Below are 18,349 nucleotides of genomic sequence, written 5' to 3' on the forward strand. Positions count from 1 at the left end.
GCTTGATCTCTGCTGAGCAGCAAAACCACCTAGATAATGGACACAGAGGACGCTACTGTTCATCAGCCCAGTCAAACCAAGTGGTAATAATAATAATAATAATAATAATAATAATAATAATAATAATTTCTTATTTATACCCTGCCCATCTGGCTGGGTTTCCCCAGAATACAGTCATACCTCGGGTTGCGAACACTGCGGGTTGCGCATTTTCGGGTTACGGACACACCAAACCTGGAAGTACTGGAACAGGTTACTTCCGGGTTTTGGCGCTCACGCATGCGCAGATACATCAAATCATGTCACACGCGTGTGCAGACGTGGCACTGCGGGTTGCGAACACGCCTCCCACACAGATCACGTTCACAACCCGAGGTTCCACTGTATTAAAAATCTGATAAAACATCAAACATTAAAAACTTCCCTAAACAGGGCTGCCTTCAGATGTCTTCTAAAAGTTAGATAGTTGTTTATTTCCTTGACATCTGATGGGAGGGTGTTCCACAGGGTGGGCACCACCACCGAGTAGGCCCTCTGCCTGGTTCCCTCGAACCTCACTTCTCACAGAGAGGAAACTGCTAGAAGACCCTCGGAACTGGACCTCAGTGTCTGGGCTGAACAATGGAGGTGGAGACGCTCCTTCAGGTATACTGGGCCAAGGCCATTTAGGGCTTTGAATTGTGCTTGGAAATGTACTGTGAGCCAGTGTAGGTCTTTCAGGACCAGTGTTATATGGTCTCGGCGGCCACTTCCAGTCACCAGTCTGTTGAACGCTGTATTTCTGTCCACAAAGTCACACTGTAAGTTGATGGTTGATCTGTTGTTGAACCTAGGTCTCCTGACCCTGAACTATTTTATGCTTTACTTTGGTTTCCTCTTTTCCCTTTTTTTTATTTTATCCTTTGCTACAGAACCATCCCAGGGCTCTCAGTTACTTCAGCAGCAAATAAACAAGCCGAAACAATAATTAATGACAGAGCTATAAATCACCTCACTGAATATGATACGTGACAAACCAGCATGGCTTTTGCCAAAGGAAAGGGAAAAACCATTTCCTCTCCAATTTATTAGTTTGTGAACATTCTAGCAAAGAATAGAGACAGTGAGAAAAGAGAAGATTTTTTAAGCAGAAGATTTTCAAGTGGACTTTGGTAAAATCCCCTACACACAGTTAGAAAATAATCAATGCATGAGATGCAAAAACATGGCCAATGATCAGACACTGCCTAAACCTTTCCAGTACAGTGGAACCTCGGTTGTCGAACGTAATCTGTTCCGGAAGACCATTTGACTTCTGAAACATTTGACAACCCAGGCGCGAAGAGAGAATCTCAATTTCAATGGTGAAAATCGAAAAACATGCAGGGGAAGCCGTTCAACTTCCAAGGCATGTTCAAAAATGGAAGCATTTACTTCCAGGTTTTTGGCATTTGGGTTCTGAAACATTCATCAATGGAGACATTTGAGAACCAAGCTTCCACTGTACTTGACTTCCAAGTTGAATTCCACTCAAATGCCCAATAGTTATTACTAGAACTGGAGTGAATTGAGATGTCATCAGCATGATGAGAAAGAAATAGAAAGAATTCTGCTTATCACCCCAAGGATGATAAATTATTGGGGGGGGGCCAGGTAAGACCTGCCCCACATAATCAATCATATGATGCAGTGCACACACACCATTTGAATGGCAATGCCCATCAACTTTGGGCGGCCCCAGCTCCCTCAAATATTTTACTGGGGGGCAAAGACCCCTCAGCCCCTAGAGGTTGGCTCCTATGCCCCACACACTAAAAAGGGCCTGGAACTGAGGTCTTACGAGGAAGGAGGTGCCATTACTCCTTTCATGTATAGACTGGGCAGGGCCTGAAATGTCTGAATTGATTCCTGATGCTGTAAAACAGAGGAGTTGAGGTGGGCTGCCCGGGTCTGCTGGGTGGTCTTGGGGGCCTGATTGGATTTCTGAGCTGGATGTGCAACAGAGGATTAATGGGATTTCATTGTGCCAGCTCGGCTTGTAGGCATGGCCAGGTTCACCTTAACAATGTCACACCCAACCATCTGCCAATGCACTAGATTCAGATCAGAAAGCAGATGTGGAACTTCTAGGGGGTAACAAGATTTCTGAAGCCATATTGCATTTTATTCTGGCACTGTGAGCCCTTATGAAAGGCACCAGATAGCACCAATGATATAATGCCAGTTGCTTTATTAAAATTGGAGTGACACTGAGAAATGAGAAGCCTACAGTAGCGTCAAAACCCAACATATTGGAAAACATTTGTCATGCCCTGACTGACACAATATAGCGGCGGAATAAAAAAGTAGTGATGATTGAACTATCGTTACTATTAATTGTCTGATATAGCTTGTTTTAATTTTAAAAAATTATTTTGCAAACATAACCCTTGCATCAAGGGTTTATTCTTGCATCAAACCTGTAGGCCTTTTACTTTCCCATTTTACTTGTGAGGGTGAGAGACAGTGTCCCTGTTAAGATCTATGAGAAAGGCCCTGCAACATTCTGATATATGCTATTGCTGTAACAGGAGAGCCTTCTCAGTGGTGACACCTCAATTATGAAGTTCCCTCCCCTCTGAGATATGACTGCTATCACAAGAAATACCATCAGTGTCGTCACCTAAATTGATAGTATATTTGCAGTCACTTCTGGCTATCCTACCTGGAGGAAAAGCAATAGAAAACAGGCCAAGCATAAAGGTTAGCAAAGGAAGAAATACTGAAACAAGCTGGGCTATTTTATTTAGAAAAACAAGAGGAACCATACAGCACTCATACAAGTACAGTCGGACCTCAGAAACTGAATGGAATCTGTTCCGGAAGTCCATTCGACTTCCAAAACATTTTGAAACCAAGGCACGGCTTCCAACTGGCTCCAGGAAGCTCCTGCAGCCAATTGGAAGCCAGGGAACCTCTGTCAGCCATTCGGGTTCCAAAGAACGTTCACAAACTGGAACTCTCACTTTTGGGTTTGTGGCGTTCGGGAGCCAAAACATTCAAGTCGCAAGACATTCGACTTCCGAGGTACAATTGTATTTGAACCAGAGTCCCGCATGTCCAAAGCCAGCCCTGCACTTCACTAGATCTCCAACCGCATTTAGCCCAGGGGATTTTCTTGACTTTCACTCTTAATACAAGTTGACCTTTTCATTGAATGAAATCCACAAAAGCCAATTTCATTGTAAGCATTTCTGCACAGAGCACTGCGAACCTGCCTGAGTCACCGTGCCCTGGCAAATCTTTTTCTGTGAAGGGTGGGGTAGAAATCAATCAGTCAAAATCAGTCAATCAATCAAATAGTGGCACAGATACTCAAGTGTGCTTAGAAGGATGCAGAAATGTGGTTTATAAGAACAGCAAACGTGTCTGTAGTTAGTCTCAGCATAAACCAGTCTCTCCTTAAAAGGGAGATGTAACCAATCCCAGCTTGCCCAGGGGGTATATCTATCTGACACATCTGCTTGCAAAAATATGTTTGCCACATTCAAACTTGATGTGTTTTAGCTTAGAAGTTGTGGCAAGATGTGCCAGTCTTGGGGGTTTGCCAGCCCCACTTTAAACTAGCTCTAAGTTCAAGATACAGTGGTGCCTCACAAGATGAAATTAATTCGTTCCACGAATTTTTTCGTCTAGCGAATTTTTCGTCTTGCGAAGCACGAAATCCCATAGGAATGCATTGAAAATCAATTAATGCGTTCCTATGGTCAAAAAAAGTCCAAACAAAGCCAAATTTGGTACAACAAGAGTTTATTAAGTGCTCTTTAAAGTCACACATACTGTAAAGAGCATTTCAAAATTCAAACCCAGAATTTTTTAAAAAAAACAGCAGAGTGGCCCAATGGTCACAGAAAATCATAAAAATGCAGGGAAAAAACACAAGCTTCCAGATTCTTGCAACCCCCTCCCCAACTGTTCCCCCAGCCACCCAGAACACAGAAATTCAAATCCAGATTTTTTTTAAAAAAAACAGCAGAGTGGCCCAATGGTCACAGAAAGTCATAAAAATGCAGGGGGAAAAACACAAGCTTCCAGATTCTTGCAAACCCCTCCCCAACACCAAGTCCTTGAATTCCAAACACCCCAACCCAAAATCCAACCCCCCCCCCAAAAAAAAGTTTTAAAAGCTTAACTTACCAAATGGCTGCAAAAGAAGTTTTGGAAAAGCTTCAAAAATCACCAAAGTCTTTAAAAACCTCAAAAAAGGCTACTATGTACACTGCGTTCTATGAGTTGCTCCTCAAAGTCAAGTCGCAACTGTATTAATGGTGTTAAGAAAAAGGAAACAAACTTGCAAGACTTTTTCGTCTTGCGAAGCAAGCCCATAGGGAAATTCGTCTTGCGAAGCAGCTCAAAAAACGGAAAACCCTTTCGTCTAGCGAGTTTTCCGTCTTGCGAGGCATTCGTCTTGCGGGGCACCACTGTATGAACTTGAACTTATGCCAGGGATGAGGAATCGGTGGCCCTCCAGCTATTGCTGGACTCCCAGGGATGATATGAGTTATACTGTAGTTCTTTTAGTGTGGCAGCTCCCACTCTTTGGAACTCCCTGCCTATTGGCATCATGCACATGCCTTCACTTAGTACTTTTCAGTGGCTGCTAAAAACATTTATGTTAAGATAAACCTACCCAGATAAGTAGAATGTTTACATGTGTTTTGATCTCTGTAGCTTATTGCAAATTTTCATCATTTTTGGATGTTTTAAATAACTGATTTTAACTGAAATTGCTGGTGATTTTATTGTTTCATTCCTCTTGTAAACCGTTTCAATGGATTTATTTTTTTTACAATCAAGTGGCATATCAAATAAATTCTAGATCATCATCATCATCATCACTATCATTTTATTTGTATGTCGCCTTTCCACAGTTAAAACAACGCTCAAGGCAGCTTACAATATGTAAAGATTTACATAGTTACAAACATAGCGGAGTAGTCATAAAAATAAATAAAACACAACAAAAACTACATAACCAAACTGAACAGTTTCCACATAAAAATAAAGATACAAAAAATTAATATCTGCAACAGCAAAAACTCCCGACAAAACTTCCTCCCAAATACCCCAGTCCTTGTTGGGCAGTGGCAGCAGTAGCAGCAGTTCTTATGAAGCCTGTCAAGCCCTGCCCTGGGCCAGGTAGAGAGTCTCAGGCTCCCAGCAGGCCATACTACAGCATAAGCCAGGGGTCCTCAGACTTTTTCAGCAGGGGGCCGGTCCATTGTCCCTCAGACCTTGTGGGGGGCCGGACTATATTGGGAGGGGTGAAAGGCAGAGGAGGGACAATGAGCGGCACACGAAAGGGTTCCAGAGAGGGGCAACTTTAAATGGTGGCAGCTTGAGAGGGGCGCTCAGCCAACCATAGCTCCTGTGTCTTATGAGCAGCAGGGGCTGGTGGCAGCAGTAGAACGATGAGCGGTGCATAAAAGGGCTCTGGAGAGGGGCTGGCATCAACAAAGCCCAGCCCCCTTCCTCCTCTAGGCAGGGCAGAGAGAAGCCAGGAGGAGGGAGGGAGGAGAAGGCGCCGGCAGTGGCAGCGTGTGAGGGAGAGGGAGGGAGCAGGAAAGAACGCTGTCAGGGGCTCAGGAGCAGAGGCACAAGGCTCTGACAAACGCGCACGCTGGCGGTCCACGCGGCGATTCCCAGACCATCCACAGGCCGGATTTAGAAGGCAATTGGGCCTGATCCGGCCCTCGGGCCTTAGTTTACCGACCCATGGCATAAGCCTATCCATGTCTACTCAGAAATAAGTCTCTTCAAGTTCCATGGGGCTTACTTCCAGGTCCATGTGAATAGGACTGCAGCCTTAGTGGTATGGGAACACTGAGAAAAGTCTAAGCACCCTCTCTTCACAACTGTACTTCCTCCTTCTATTCAACTAATGCTCTGCTACGGCTTTTTCCAACCTGGTATTCACCAAATTCTCTTGAACCAAATACCATATCCATGCAGCAGCAGCAGCAGTTGCAGCCCCCCACAGCCAAACAGCCCTTAGCCTGCATGACTGGCTGGTGTCACAGTTCATCTCAGCCGACCACAAGGATTGGCAGAATTGCCCACCAAAATTTAAATTCAACATGGCCCTAGTGGGGGGGGTTGCTTTGGCGATGGACGTGGCAGGGATGTTCTTCTGTCATGTCCATTGCCAGGGCATAAAGCCAGGTGCGCTGTGACGTACCTGGTCAGTTGTCCCACCTGGTATACTGTGGCTCTGCCTGGAGGTAAGTGGGCAGTGCACTTATATGGCCTTGTTATGGGATTACTCAGGGCCAGGGAGGAATTTGCTTGCAGACAAATGGGGTTTTTGCCTTCCTCATAGCAACTGTCACAACTTTGGCAGGTAAAGCCATTGGGTTGGATTCTTCAGTCAAATGCTATGGGGTGAGTGCATGCCCCACCCCCAGATTCTGGATCAAAATTAAGGGTAGCCCAGTAAGGCTCTGTCCAAAAGCTTACGGACCACAGAACACCCCAAATGGCAATCTGGTATGATCACCCTATGACGTGATCTGTATCATGTGGGGATCCTTAATCCCAGGATCAACCCTGACGGAATTCAAGTAGGTAGTTCAAGTAGGTTTGCCGTAGTCAAAATAAATTAAAACAATTTTTAAAAAGATAGTTAAAAAGACTCTTTTTAAAAACCTAAAAACTCCCTTAAGAGTTCCTTAAGAATCAAGTCTTCAAAAAAGTTATATGATCTAAGAAAGTCTTTAAAAGAATCCTTCCAAAAGAATTTTAAAAATATAATGTAGCACCTTAGAGACCAACAGAGTAGTTTTCGATATAAGCTTTCGTGTGCATGCACACGGAATTATCAGCCAACAGTGGGGTTGACTGATTCAGGATAGATACCCAATGCCTATGCCAAAACCGACTTACATCTGTAATCACTAATTACTGTAATTACTGCTGTTTTATATATTGTTGTTTTAGAAACACCATTGTACCCTCCCTGGAGACAAAATTGAATTAGGATAGGCTATACAAATTTTAATTAAATAAAATGATGGCACCCATTCGCAGTTTCATTTTTCTTTCCCCTCTCTCACAATCAGCAAAATACTTTGAGCTGACTTCAGCTGTAGGGTTGAACAAGGGGTAGTGTAGAAAACAAATAAAAAGTAATACAAATAATACATATTAGACTACGACTGCAGCGGTTAATCAATTAATTGGTTATATTAACTAATTAAAGACCACACGTCCTCATCTCCATATGTGCAGTGATGCACACATATACCTGAACAGATGTTGGTATCATTAACCTTAAGAGTCATGCCTGAATGTGCATTTTATTAAATAGATATGGGCAGTACATGGGCAGTATTAAAATTGGAGTGCCAATTACCGGTATTTGGTCAAATCTACAAGTGCTTGGAGCGGGGCTGGATTCTTTCTGCCCTGCAGCCCTCAGCAACACCCCCACTCCCCCCCCCAAAAAAAAGATCCAGGGGAGTTGGGGAACACTACAGGAAAGGTGTAGGCAGTGCTGTTTTTCTAGAAAAAGAGGTCCTGAAACTCACCATGAATGCCTCCCTTGTTCTTTTAAAATGGCAATGGTGCCCAACTGGGAGGTGCCAGAACTGAGTTTTGGTGAGTTCTGGCTGAAAAAAAGGCCCTGGGAGGGAAAGTCAGCAAAAACTGTTTCTCCTCCTCTTCCATCCAGATCTAAAGCCCTTCTGAAACTACCAGGGCACCAACAGAATTCCATTTTCTTTGAGTCAAAGTTCTGGAACAACACTCACAATGGCAGGGGAATTGCACTTCCATGGCAGCCGTTACCCTCAATTCAACAGACAACAGATTATTCTTTAATACAAAGCAGTCACCAACAAGGCACTGGCAAGCTCCAGAATGCCCACCGGTACCTCCTATGGTACTTGCAAAAGTTCTTAGTAAATAACCTTCTGTATCCATTCTGCATGAGAGACTGTTCACGCTTCCTGCTCAGTTCCTGTTTAAACTGGCTTGGCCTCTCCTACACTGAACAGTCACATTTTACTAGATGCCAGGATTGGACACCAAACCTCCTTTCCATTCTGAACAGAGCAAAGATCTGAAGAGCTTTTCCACGGAAGTGTGCCTGTTAGTGGTTTTACCCACTGACAGGAGGTGCTGATGGTCCTCTCTCTCTCTGCTTTTTTAAATGAGGTAGCCATTTTGTATTATGTTAAACATGCCGCGGCAGCCATTTTGTGACTGGCACCCACGGCATTTTCTCAAAATTCCAAATGCGCCCACTAACCAAAAAAGGCTGGTGACCCCTGATTATTTTTAAATGAGGTATTCCCCTGTTTGTCTCAAACTGGGAGGAATGACTCTTCAAAAACCATGCCTGCAACCCACCAATTATATTGGCTGTGGCTGGTGAAAGTAAGTGTTCAACAACCTGCGAAAGGCACCAGGCTGGGAAAGGCTTTTTTGTTTTAAGGGAAATACCCTCAGGCCAAACAAGGTGAGCCAGTCCTGGTCTAGATAATGCAGTTTTATCTTGGCTTCAACACAAAATAAATAAATGTCTTCTCCTCTACCTTATAGCCTTCACATCAACAGATCTGAGCATCATCTCAAATTCCACATATTTTTGTAGTCTGTTATTCCATCATAATATTGTTACAATAGTATAAGGTTTGGGAACGCATGGGTTTTTTGGTAACATGCGGTTCTTCCCTCAAAACTAGGTAGTACAACATGGCTGTGGCTGGTTAAAGCTGCAATGCGAGCCTATATATCTGCATTACATTGGGCTTTGAAAAGATTATGGCAAATTCCAGATGGGGTCAAACACGCTAGGAGAGCTGGCAGCCCCATGGCAGATGGAATTCAGATCAGTAAAGATGTTTCTTTATAACACAGCAGCCACTGGAGCAGCAACAGGGTGCTTGGGTGCATTAAAACAAAAGGACAGAAATGAAAACGTAGAATAGATTACGAGGACAATGACACTGAAAAATGAGACTGTGCCACCCGTGTCAGAGTCAAAATAATAGAAAGCATTAGTCAAGCCCAAGAAATCACATGATTGACATACGAATCGTAACTTTTGTGGTACAACAAAAAAGGCAAGGTGTATGTTGGATTGGGTTGCTTTTGTTTGCCTTCTGGTTTCTGGGCTCTGAGGATTTACTGGGCTTGAGTTATTAAGCTTTCCCCCACAAATTGTATTTTTAAAAATAAATGTTTGGTTTAAAAGAAGTAAATTACATCACTGAAGGAGCCACTGCTTTATATGGGGGGTGTGGGTGTGCGAGTGCGAGCACACAAGCACACAAAATAAAACCCGAAAAAGTCAAATAAGTTTACACCTTTTTGCCCCATAAGCTAGGGCTGTCATACATCCAGGATTTCCCAGACATATCTGGGATCTGTCCATCGGAAACAGTGTCCGGGCAGAATTTACGAAAATTGTTAAAATTGTCTGGGGAAACCCAGGCGTATGGAAATCATGACAGAAGTGTTGAATTTTTGGTACATTTCCTTTAAAATAGCAAAAAAAAAAAAAACCTTCATTGTTCAAAGTTGTTCAACTCAGCAACCCTACTATAAGCACCTCTGACATGGCACTGAATTCGGCACTTATGTGTTGGCAGAGCACATCTTTGAGCCTGTGGGATAGCTCACTTGGTAGAGCATGAAACTCTTAATTTCAGGGTCATGGATTCAAGTACCACATTAGCCAAAAAGATTCCTGAATTGCAGGGGGCTGGACTAGATGACCCTCGTGGTCCCTTCCAACTCTACAATTCTATGATTCTATGAAGCACAATGTAATTGTGATTATATGGGTTGGCTAACCTTCTCAGAGAGTATAAATACAAAAGTTTCTGTCTCAAAACAAGAGATGGGGCTATACATTTCTGAACTACTGGTCTAAGATTGCGCAAGAATCTTGTGCCTAGTGTCATATAAGCTTTAAGCTTATATTGGCTTTACACCAATTTAACTGTAATGGCTTCCCTCAAATGATCTTGGGAACTGTAGTTTGGCAAGGACACTGCAGATTCTGTTAGAAATCCCTAGATCCCCAAATACAGCCACAGGTCTCCGTGGAAAGGTAATGACTATAAGACAAGTTTCTCTGTAGTATAAATGTGTCCCAAGAATTGCTTTAAATGTGATTTCTTTTTCCTACACAAAATAAGCTCCCCGTAGAAAACCTCATACATCACCGTGTCTGGGAAAAAGTGTTCCTATTTATATTGAAAAACTGCCACGTCTATGGAAGTTACTCTACAGCAAAATACTTGATGGCGACAAAATAAATTTTGGCATTGTCTTCAAACTGCTCATGGATTTTGTTTTGTTTTGGGTTTTTTACATTGAGATTTATCTTCATGTAGGAAAAAGGTTGCACAGCTAACTCATAGCCGTTTCACTCTAGCAATCCTTTTCTTTGCTCTTAAAGCAGCTTGTTATCTAGCCAGCCTCAGATAGGGAACACATAGCAATGGAACTCCTGCAGTGGTCATCCCCCATTCACTTAGAAAGGAGGCCTTTGAAGAGGGACTTCAGGTCACCTTCGGGTGGGGTGTGTGTGAGAGAAAAGCCCATCCCGACTCTCCAAAGTCACGACTGCTATTGCAAACCTTTGCACTCCCACAGCCACAGCACCTTAGGCACTTGCCCAACCCACATGGGCCATGGAACCTGGAGAGAGAGACTAAGCCAACGCCCATCCGAGCCTGCAGCAATGCTTGCACAAATCCTCCGGCCCCCTTGCCCTGTTCTCTTCCTCCCTTGCCGTTGGAGGCACACACAGCTGGTGCCGATTTCCTGGCTCGCGCTCCATCTTCATTTTGCTCCAAGCTCGGTCATTTGCGCTCTGATTATCTCTCATTACCAACGACCTTGCTGTAATGAGTTTTAATCTGCCTCGTATTAATTAGAAACATTTTCATTAGCCAACTCGATTTTGGGTAAATAGCTAATAGAAGCGTCTGGGCTGCGATTAGTTATCAATAGGGGTTGTTAAGGGGGAGGAGCGAAATGTGTATAGGGAGCAGCTGTTTCCCTTCTACATCCCATTGAGGCAACAATGGAACCCTTCTTACAAGGCCTCTTTAGAAAATCTTGGAAGGCAGGCCTAATTTAAAAAAATAATAATACCCAAGAACATAACACACTGGGCAGTTCACCAGCGCAGGACTCTGAAACAAATGGGAACTGCTCAAGAGCAAAGCAGGACACCAAGTCATGGCCCACCACTGTGCTCTTGAGTTACCAGAGTTACCCAAGCTAAAGGTCACTTCTACATATTCAGGGCACAAGGCTTCCCTCAAAGAATCCTGGGAATTATGGTTTACCTCTTCACAAAGATATGATTCCTAGAACCCTTGACAAACCACATTTCCCAGGATTCCTTGGGGAAGCCATGTGACTTCAGCCCACCTAACATCTCTGCATCTATCAGTGTAACCCAGTCTTCAGAACAGGGGTGGCCGGCCTGTGGCTGTCCAGATCATGTTGGATTTCATCTCCCATCAGCCCCCAGGCAGCATGGCCAAAGGCATTGGAGCCTAGCAACATCTTGGCAGCAACAGGATAGCCACCTCTGCACTAGAACTCTAGATTTGGGCTTGGAGAGTTTGGATTAAATCCTGGTCTTGAACAGTTCGTTTTACCTATGCAGAGAAACCAGCAAGTAAAACTTCTCATTTATAAAACGCATTTGGTCTCTGTTGTGTCTCTAAAACTGAATTTGTATAACATCATTTCCTTTCTACTAGGGTCAAGCCAGATATGATGCAGGAGGTTGGCAATGCTCTTCCTCTCTTCCTTTTCTCTTGCGGAGGTAACAGCATTTCAAGAGTGTGAGAGATATACATTACAGAAAGGACATAGGAGAGAAGGCTTAAGCACCCTCTCCCAAAGACACTGCTAATTAGCAAAACAAAAACTGCAAGAAATCCTAATCATGGAGCTCTTCTCTCTACGTCACATCTGGCTCAGCCCTCAATCATTCTTGCAATATGATTGTCTTGTGAACCACACTTTTTTACATAATGGCCGCCACATGGGAAGCTGACTGAAAAGCTTCTGAATTAAAAACCACCACCTTCTAAATCCCACTGCAGCTCTCCTGCACTCCAATCTAGATCCCATCCATACCAAACATTTCAAGCACATTTAATGAACATGGCTCCACACACACACACACAAAGCATTGTGGGTACTGTAGTTTAAGGGTGCTCAGAGCTCTGTGGTGGGTAAACTACAGTTCCTTGCAGGGAGCCATGTGCTTTAAACATACGATGTAGATGTGACCTAAGTGTTCAATGTGCAAAGAAAGGAAAAGGGTTGGTTATGTCCATGGAGCAAACAGTGCTGCCACTGCCCCAGGTCTGTAGATCCCTAGTGGGAAGAGTTGCCTGTGAAAACAGACCTCACATATTTTGATGCACCAGACTCCTGCAAATCCACCAGCAGATACTTCCCAAGTCTTGCCTGCATTGGCAATTGAGAACATTTGTTCTCTCCCTCTCTTTTATGGTAACCTTTCAAATATTCTGACCTCTGGCAACCCTGAATCTTCCAAAGCTTAGCCTACCTACCATACTTCAGCTGGCATGCATGGGACTTGCCTTCAAAGCCTATTATTTTTATTGCCGTCCTCCTCTCAGAAAGGCATAAAGGGTGGGAACATTTGACCTCCCCTGTTCTCTAGACAGAGGATCTGTCGTCATGAAACCACCAACTGGTCCAAGCTCAGCTAAAATTAATGGGGCTGAAAGGTTAGAGGACAGAACAGAGGGTCATTTGCACAATCTCTCCAATTAAGGGCAACCCATGAACCAAAATGGATTTCCAAAAATGGGATGACATTACCTCATATTAGGAAGGAGGCCAATAATGGTGATTGACGAGTCTAGCAATGAAGTGTCCAGAGGACGGCGTTCGGTTCTCCAACCGCCTCATGGCTGTGGAAACTTTTTATCTGAATGTGTGCGTGCTGCTTTGCCAAATTAAAATGTGAACAAGTGTACATCACAGATGATATGGAAAGGCAGAAGGGCCAGAGCAAAACCATACAAAGCATTTCAGGCAACTGGATCCTGTGTGACTATAGCTTTCAATTCAAGGCAGTTGTAAACAATAGTACATTAGACACAGTTCCCTTTAAATCATGGCCATGAAAATGGGGAATAAGGAACGTGCAAAACCAAGAACACTAGCAAAAGCAACTCCTCAAACTGGGCACCCAACAAAGTCAAGTTTATCGCATGCAAGAAAAAATGCAAACTGCATATTCATCCCAAACTGCATATTCATTCCACACTTTTCAGTGCATTTCCTCATCACTTTCCTAACTGCAAAATGTATGTTGCTGTTTTGTTTAAGTGGATTTGTTACGAGGGCAACAGCACACTTTAATTCACTTAATTGTGCAAACCTAAATTTCCAGTACACGCAAAATACTGAGGCTGGAGGCGACTTTTTGCTTCTTCAGAGATTTTGAAGAGAACTGCTGGCACAATCCTTTTTCATGAAAACACATATAAACAGCCTCACCAACTACCTTCACCTCAGTGGCTTTTTACTTACTCTCCTTAAGGCGGCTGCTTATTCAGAAACTAACACAACAGACCCTACTTGCATGCAAATTCAGTCAGAGTCAGTGGGAGTTGGGCCTCAGTAAAAATCAGGCAAGGAGTTCAAGCTCTGACCCTTCGACAGAAAGCTGAGTAGAGCATTGCCCTGACCCTGCTTTGCATTCGTAAGTTCACTAGCTTTAATAAAATACACGCACGCTGCATTAAACAAGACCTACACCGGGGGGACACACCTATGGCTCCTCATACGTTGTTTGACTACAAAGCCCATCATCCCTTGCTACTGGCGATGAAGGTTCAGGCTGACAGGATTTGAGAGGCCAGCAATATCTGGAGGGTTGCAGGTAGGAAGGAGTAATGCAGTCTCGTTCACATTTAAAGGCGTGCCAACTTACCGGTAATTTGCAGTATCAGAAACAATAAGCAAACTGTGAAACACAGAAATCCTTTGAAGCTTATACTTCTCTGAATTTTGCAGTGCAACTCTCCAACCAGGTAATGCATACCAAAAGGGTGCATTAAAATGCATATATTATATGAGAGGAAATTACTTCAGGGGGGGAAATGTGCACACTGGGCAAAAATGTGTATAGTAGGAGAAATTCACACTAAAATAAAGGTGAATATTCATGTGGGCTTTTAACAAAATCACAAGTCAATGTAAGGAACTGACCTTAAGATTGGGAAAAAAATGAAAAACTGAGAAAAACTGTAACTGACAGATTCATTCATTGCTAGCCGCAGGTTAGCCACCCCTGTCCTACTCCCCTCCATGTTTTAAACTCCATTTTCTACTGATCAATCCCTCCAGCTGCCTGATCATTTTATGTTGCTCTCCTTTGAATGTCCTCAGATTTGTCAGTATTTTGGTGGCATTTAATATGCTAATGAAGTAAGAGGGAGAAATGGGATGGATTGTGGTGCATCAATGAACACAGATGTCTAATCACCAAAAAACTGGCTTTACCTAGAACTCTGAATAACTCTTGGGCAGCTGGGTATTTTTAAAGACTCTACACGACTTCTTTTCGGCATGTGAGAAAATAGACTTCCTTTAAAGGGCTTCTGCTTTGACCTGAAGTTCCACTTATGGTAAAAAGTCAGGCACAGCAAGGGGGGGAAGTATTTGATCCCCTGCTAAATTTGCCCGTTTGCCCTCTGACGAAGAAATGACCAGTCCATAATTTTAATGGTAAGTTTATTGTAGCTATGATAGACAGAATAACAACAGGAATACCCCCAGATGCAAAGACCACCACTAAATATTCAGCAGTTGTTAGGCTGTAACATTAATTGATTGCATGGCTCATTCTGCTTTCCAGAACCAAGTAAATTATAGTATAGTACAGAATGAGTAGGGCAGCCCCATGGGAGCATTGCCTTATCCACACTATATATTTAAAGCATTTTGATCCCACTTTAACCCTAGAGAGTCACTGCCAGTCAGCAGAGACGATACTGGGTTAGACAAACCAATGGCCGAACTGAATATAAGGCAGCTTCCAGCGTTCCTAAATTTGCTGTTCTTTATTTAAATGAACTGTTTAATTTGTTATTTCTTAATACCCTGCTTGGCCAAGGGTTTGGCCACATTCAAAGCATGTCTCTGTTCTGCTATGCTTGCTGCATCAGTGAAAAGGCAGATTGCCAGACTAATCTGCATGTTTACTAAAGCTTATTAGGGTTTCTTTCCTTTAGCAATCAATAAGCTATCAAATCCTTAATTGCTAACCCAATCATGCTTCTGCTGTTTAAGCATACATAAGTTCTACCGTGGGTTAATTAAAAATAAGACTGTATGTTCCAAGTTTGCTTCTATGGTTAGGTATTAGGTTAATGGGGTAAAATGTAATTATGTCAAGTGTTGACACGGAGCGACCTTCCTCAATCCCAATGCCCCCCAGGTGTTTTGGACTACAATTCCCACTGGGTGCACTGGCTGAGGCGGATGCGATTTCTAGTGCAAAACACCCAAATGGCACCAGGTTAGGGAAAGCTGGCATGGAGAATAGCAGCTTAACTATGCCCTGGCTCATATTGCAGCCCACTTGTCTGCATTAAAGATCTAGCAATTGGGGGGGATGTAACCTATTCCATTTAACAACAAGAGCAAAATTGGAGCTAATAGCCAATTTGCTTCTCAATACCATTTATAAGTCACAGTCTGATCTGTACCTGAAATATTACCGAATTCGCTAGCCTGGTCTCCATGGCGGCACCTGATTCCAAATCTGGCAGTTGCCATGGAAGCCTAAATAATGTTTTCCTTCAACAGGGCAGGTTTCTAACTCTTGTAAATATGGGCGGAGGGGGACCTTTAAGAAATGTGTGGGCAATATCTGATCACAAAGGCCTTGGTGGTACAGAAAGTATCTGTCTTCTCCAGCACATAATCAACCTCCTCTCTCGACAGAGCCTTCTCTACTGAATTTGAACATGCAACAGGAACATTTTGAGAAGATCAACCCTATTCTAGGGGGGGAAGTGGTCCTTTAACTCATCCTCCATCTCCAAATTAAGCCTAAGTACATGTAACAGGAATGCCTGCATATTCTTCCCTAGTTTAGCACCATGACTCCAGTTCCCTCCCTCCCCACCTCAGATTTTGGTTTGTAAGCCCCTCAGGGCAGGGATCAATCCCTTTGCACCATGCACAATGGTGGTGCCTTATAGAACCTATTTCTGCAAAAAGAACCTGGTAGACACAAGCGCTTTTAAAAAGAACGGAATTGGCTGGCAGTGGAAAGGTTCTGTTTACTGTCAGGTTGGGCCCATTATGATTGTTATTCTTAATTTTTCAATTTGCCCTCGGCAACAAACTGATATGCTAGTTTGCTGCTGTATATAGATAACATGCTTTATATCATGTGTCTGAGAAAAGCCTGATGTTTTAGTACATAAATGTCCAACATGCTGCCAGCCAAAAGTTGTAGAAGACAGGAAGAAATCTCTTCCATCGGCCTATTAATCTGCCATAGCAAGAGACTTCATAATTAATTTGTCCCTAACAGTTCCCTTGTAATAGTGGCAAGAAAAATATTTCAGGGATGGCAATTACCTCTGATGTCAAAATGATGAGGAAAACAAATGTTCAACCATCAACAAAAATATCAACACCTTCCCCCATTCCCCTGTCCCTATCATGGGTGACAGAGCTGCACACTGGAATTGCTATGCAATTAATTATGGGGCATGTTGTGATTGAAACAACATTTTCCAACTGAATATAAACATTTTTTTAAAAGCATTCCAGGTTTTGGGGGGGGGGCATCTGTCACTGGGGAATGGCAGGAGGGGGGAGGTTGTTGCAGTAGTGGCCTAATCTATGCCTCTCTTCCTCTTTAATTAACTACACATATGTCCCACAATTTACAAGCAGTCAACAGTTTATTTATATATTTAAGAAACATCCATTAATTGCACATATGTTCCACAATTACTCAATCTCAAGCAAGTTAAGGTGGGCTAGATAAGATAAAACACAGAGCGAGAAAGAGGGGGGCACACACTTGCTACAAGGCGAGATTGTGGGTTTGGATTTATTTAAAATCCCACAAATCATCATACATGGATTTTGCAAATGACTGCCACTGAAGCCATGCCATAGCTTGACCATCTGTATTGTGCAAAGCCTTCCAGAACTCAGCAAACAAAGCTAAGGGTACATTCTGAAATAAAATGTAACTTTGCAGGGCTGCTCTGGCGACACTTTGGAAGATTTAACTCTTGCGGAATATAGCAGCAGACTTCCCAAAGCCTCCCCTTTGAGTTGCTAACTCCACACTTAAAAAAAAAAAAGATCTGCAGTGATGCAAAGAGGAAAGTACAGCCATTCTGCTCTTCATTATGAGCATGTTATCACCATTTCAACTTTCCCCCAAACAGGGAACAGATTCACTCTCCTTCTGGCGTGCGATGAAGAAACAGCAACTGCTGTCTGAAGCCTGGTGAATTGTAAGGAGCAGATAAAAAATACTGTTCTCACATAATTATTTTAAAGTAAAGATCCCAGTTTGTCCTGGACTCTGTTTTTTAACAGCAGCAGCAACAACAACAACTGCTTTCTGTTGTCATCAGTGTATGTCATATCTTAAGTTATCCATCTACACCAGTGCAAGAAGCCTCAGCCCTGAGGGTTAAATGTGGCCCTCCGTGCCTCACTATCCCACCCCTGGGACTTTCCTCAGGCTACACCTGTATGCCAGACCACACCCCTCACTGGACACGCTCCGTGTACGCCCTCAACAACTGTTTCCTGTTTGCCTAGGAGGCAAAATGAGTGTAAGAGCGTGTGTATATGTGTAGAAAACTGTGGCATTTGCATGGATGGAATGTAGCCTTACGGCACAAAGTTTAGGGTCACATCCATTGCTTCATCCATTTTTACCTCTAGCTTTGTCCACCAATGGGACGCAGGTGGCGCTGTGGGTTAAAGCCTCAGCGCCTAGGACTTGCCGATTGAAAGGTTGGCGGTTCGAATCCCCGCGGCGGGGTGCGCTCCCGCTGCTCGGTCCCAGTGCCTGCCAACCTAGCAGTTCGAAAGCACCTCCGGGTGCAAGTAGATAAATAGGGACCGCTTACCAGCGGGAAGGTAAACGGCGTTTCCGTGTGCGGCTCTGGCTCGCCAGAGCAGCGATGTCACGCTGGCCACGTGGCCCGGAAGTGTCTCCGGACAGCGCTGGCCCCTGGCCTCTTAAGTGAGATGGGCGCACAACCCCAGAGTCTGTCAAGACTGGCCCGTACGGGCAGGGGTACCTTTACCTTGTCCACCAATGGCA

General features: G+C 43.6%; 1 protein-coding gene and 1 long non-coding RNA gene across 6 annotated transcripts in view; one reads left to right on the plus strand and one right to left on the minus strand.

Annotated features, from left to right (window-relative positions):
- ADCK1 (aarF domain containing kinase 1) overlaps positions 1-18,349 on the minus strand; it is a 102,951-nt gene that overhangs the window by 68,000 nt on the left and 16,602 nt on the right. The window contains exon 1 of one of the 5 annotated variants that reach the window (XM_081912479.1): positions 7,545-7,722. The exons of the other annotated variants lie outside the window; for them this stretch is intronic. Within the exon in view, the coding sequence (XP_081768605.1) occupies positions 7,545-7,547 (3 nt within the window). The 5' untranslated portion in view covers positions 7,548-7,722. Of the gene's footprint in view, positions 1-7,544; positions 7,723-18,349 lie in introns of those variants that run through there. 5 annotated transcript variants of the gene reach the window in all.
- On the plus strand, positions 8,378-17,512 carry LOC309373413. Its single transcript, XR_014170018.1, has 3 exons — positions 8,378-8,476; positions 15,985-16,102; positions 17,457-17,512. It is a non-coding gene; the product is annotated as an uncharacterized lncRNA (long non-coding RNA).

This window comes from Podarcis melisellensis, assembly GCF_964234715.1.
Source record: "Podarcis melisellensis genome assembly, chromosome: 1".
Taxonomy (NCBI): domain Eukaryota; kingdom Metazoa; phylum Chordata; class Lepidosauria; order Squamata; family Lacertidae; genus Podarcis; species Podarcis melisellensis.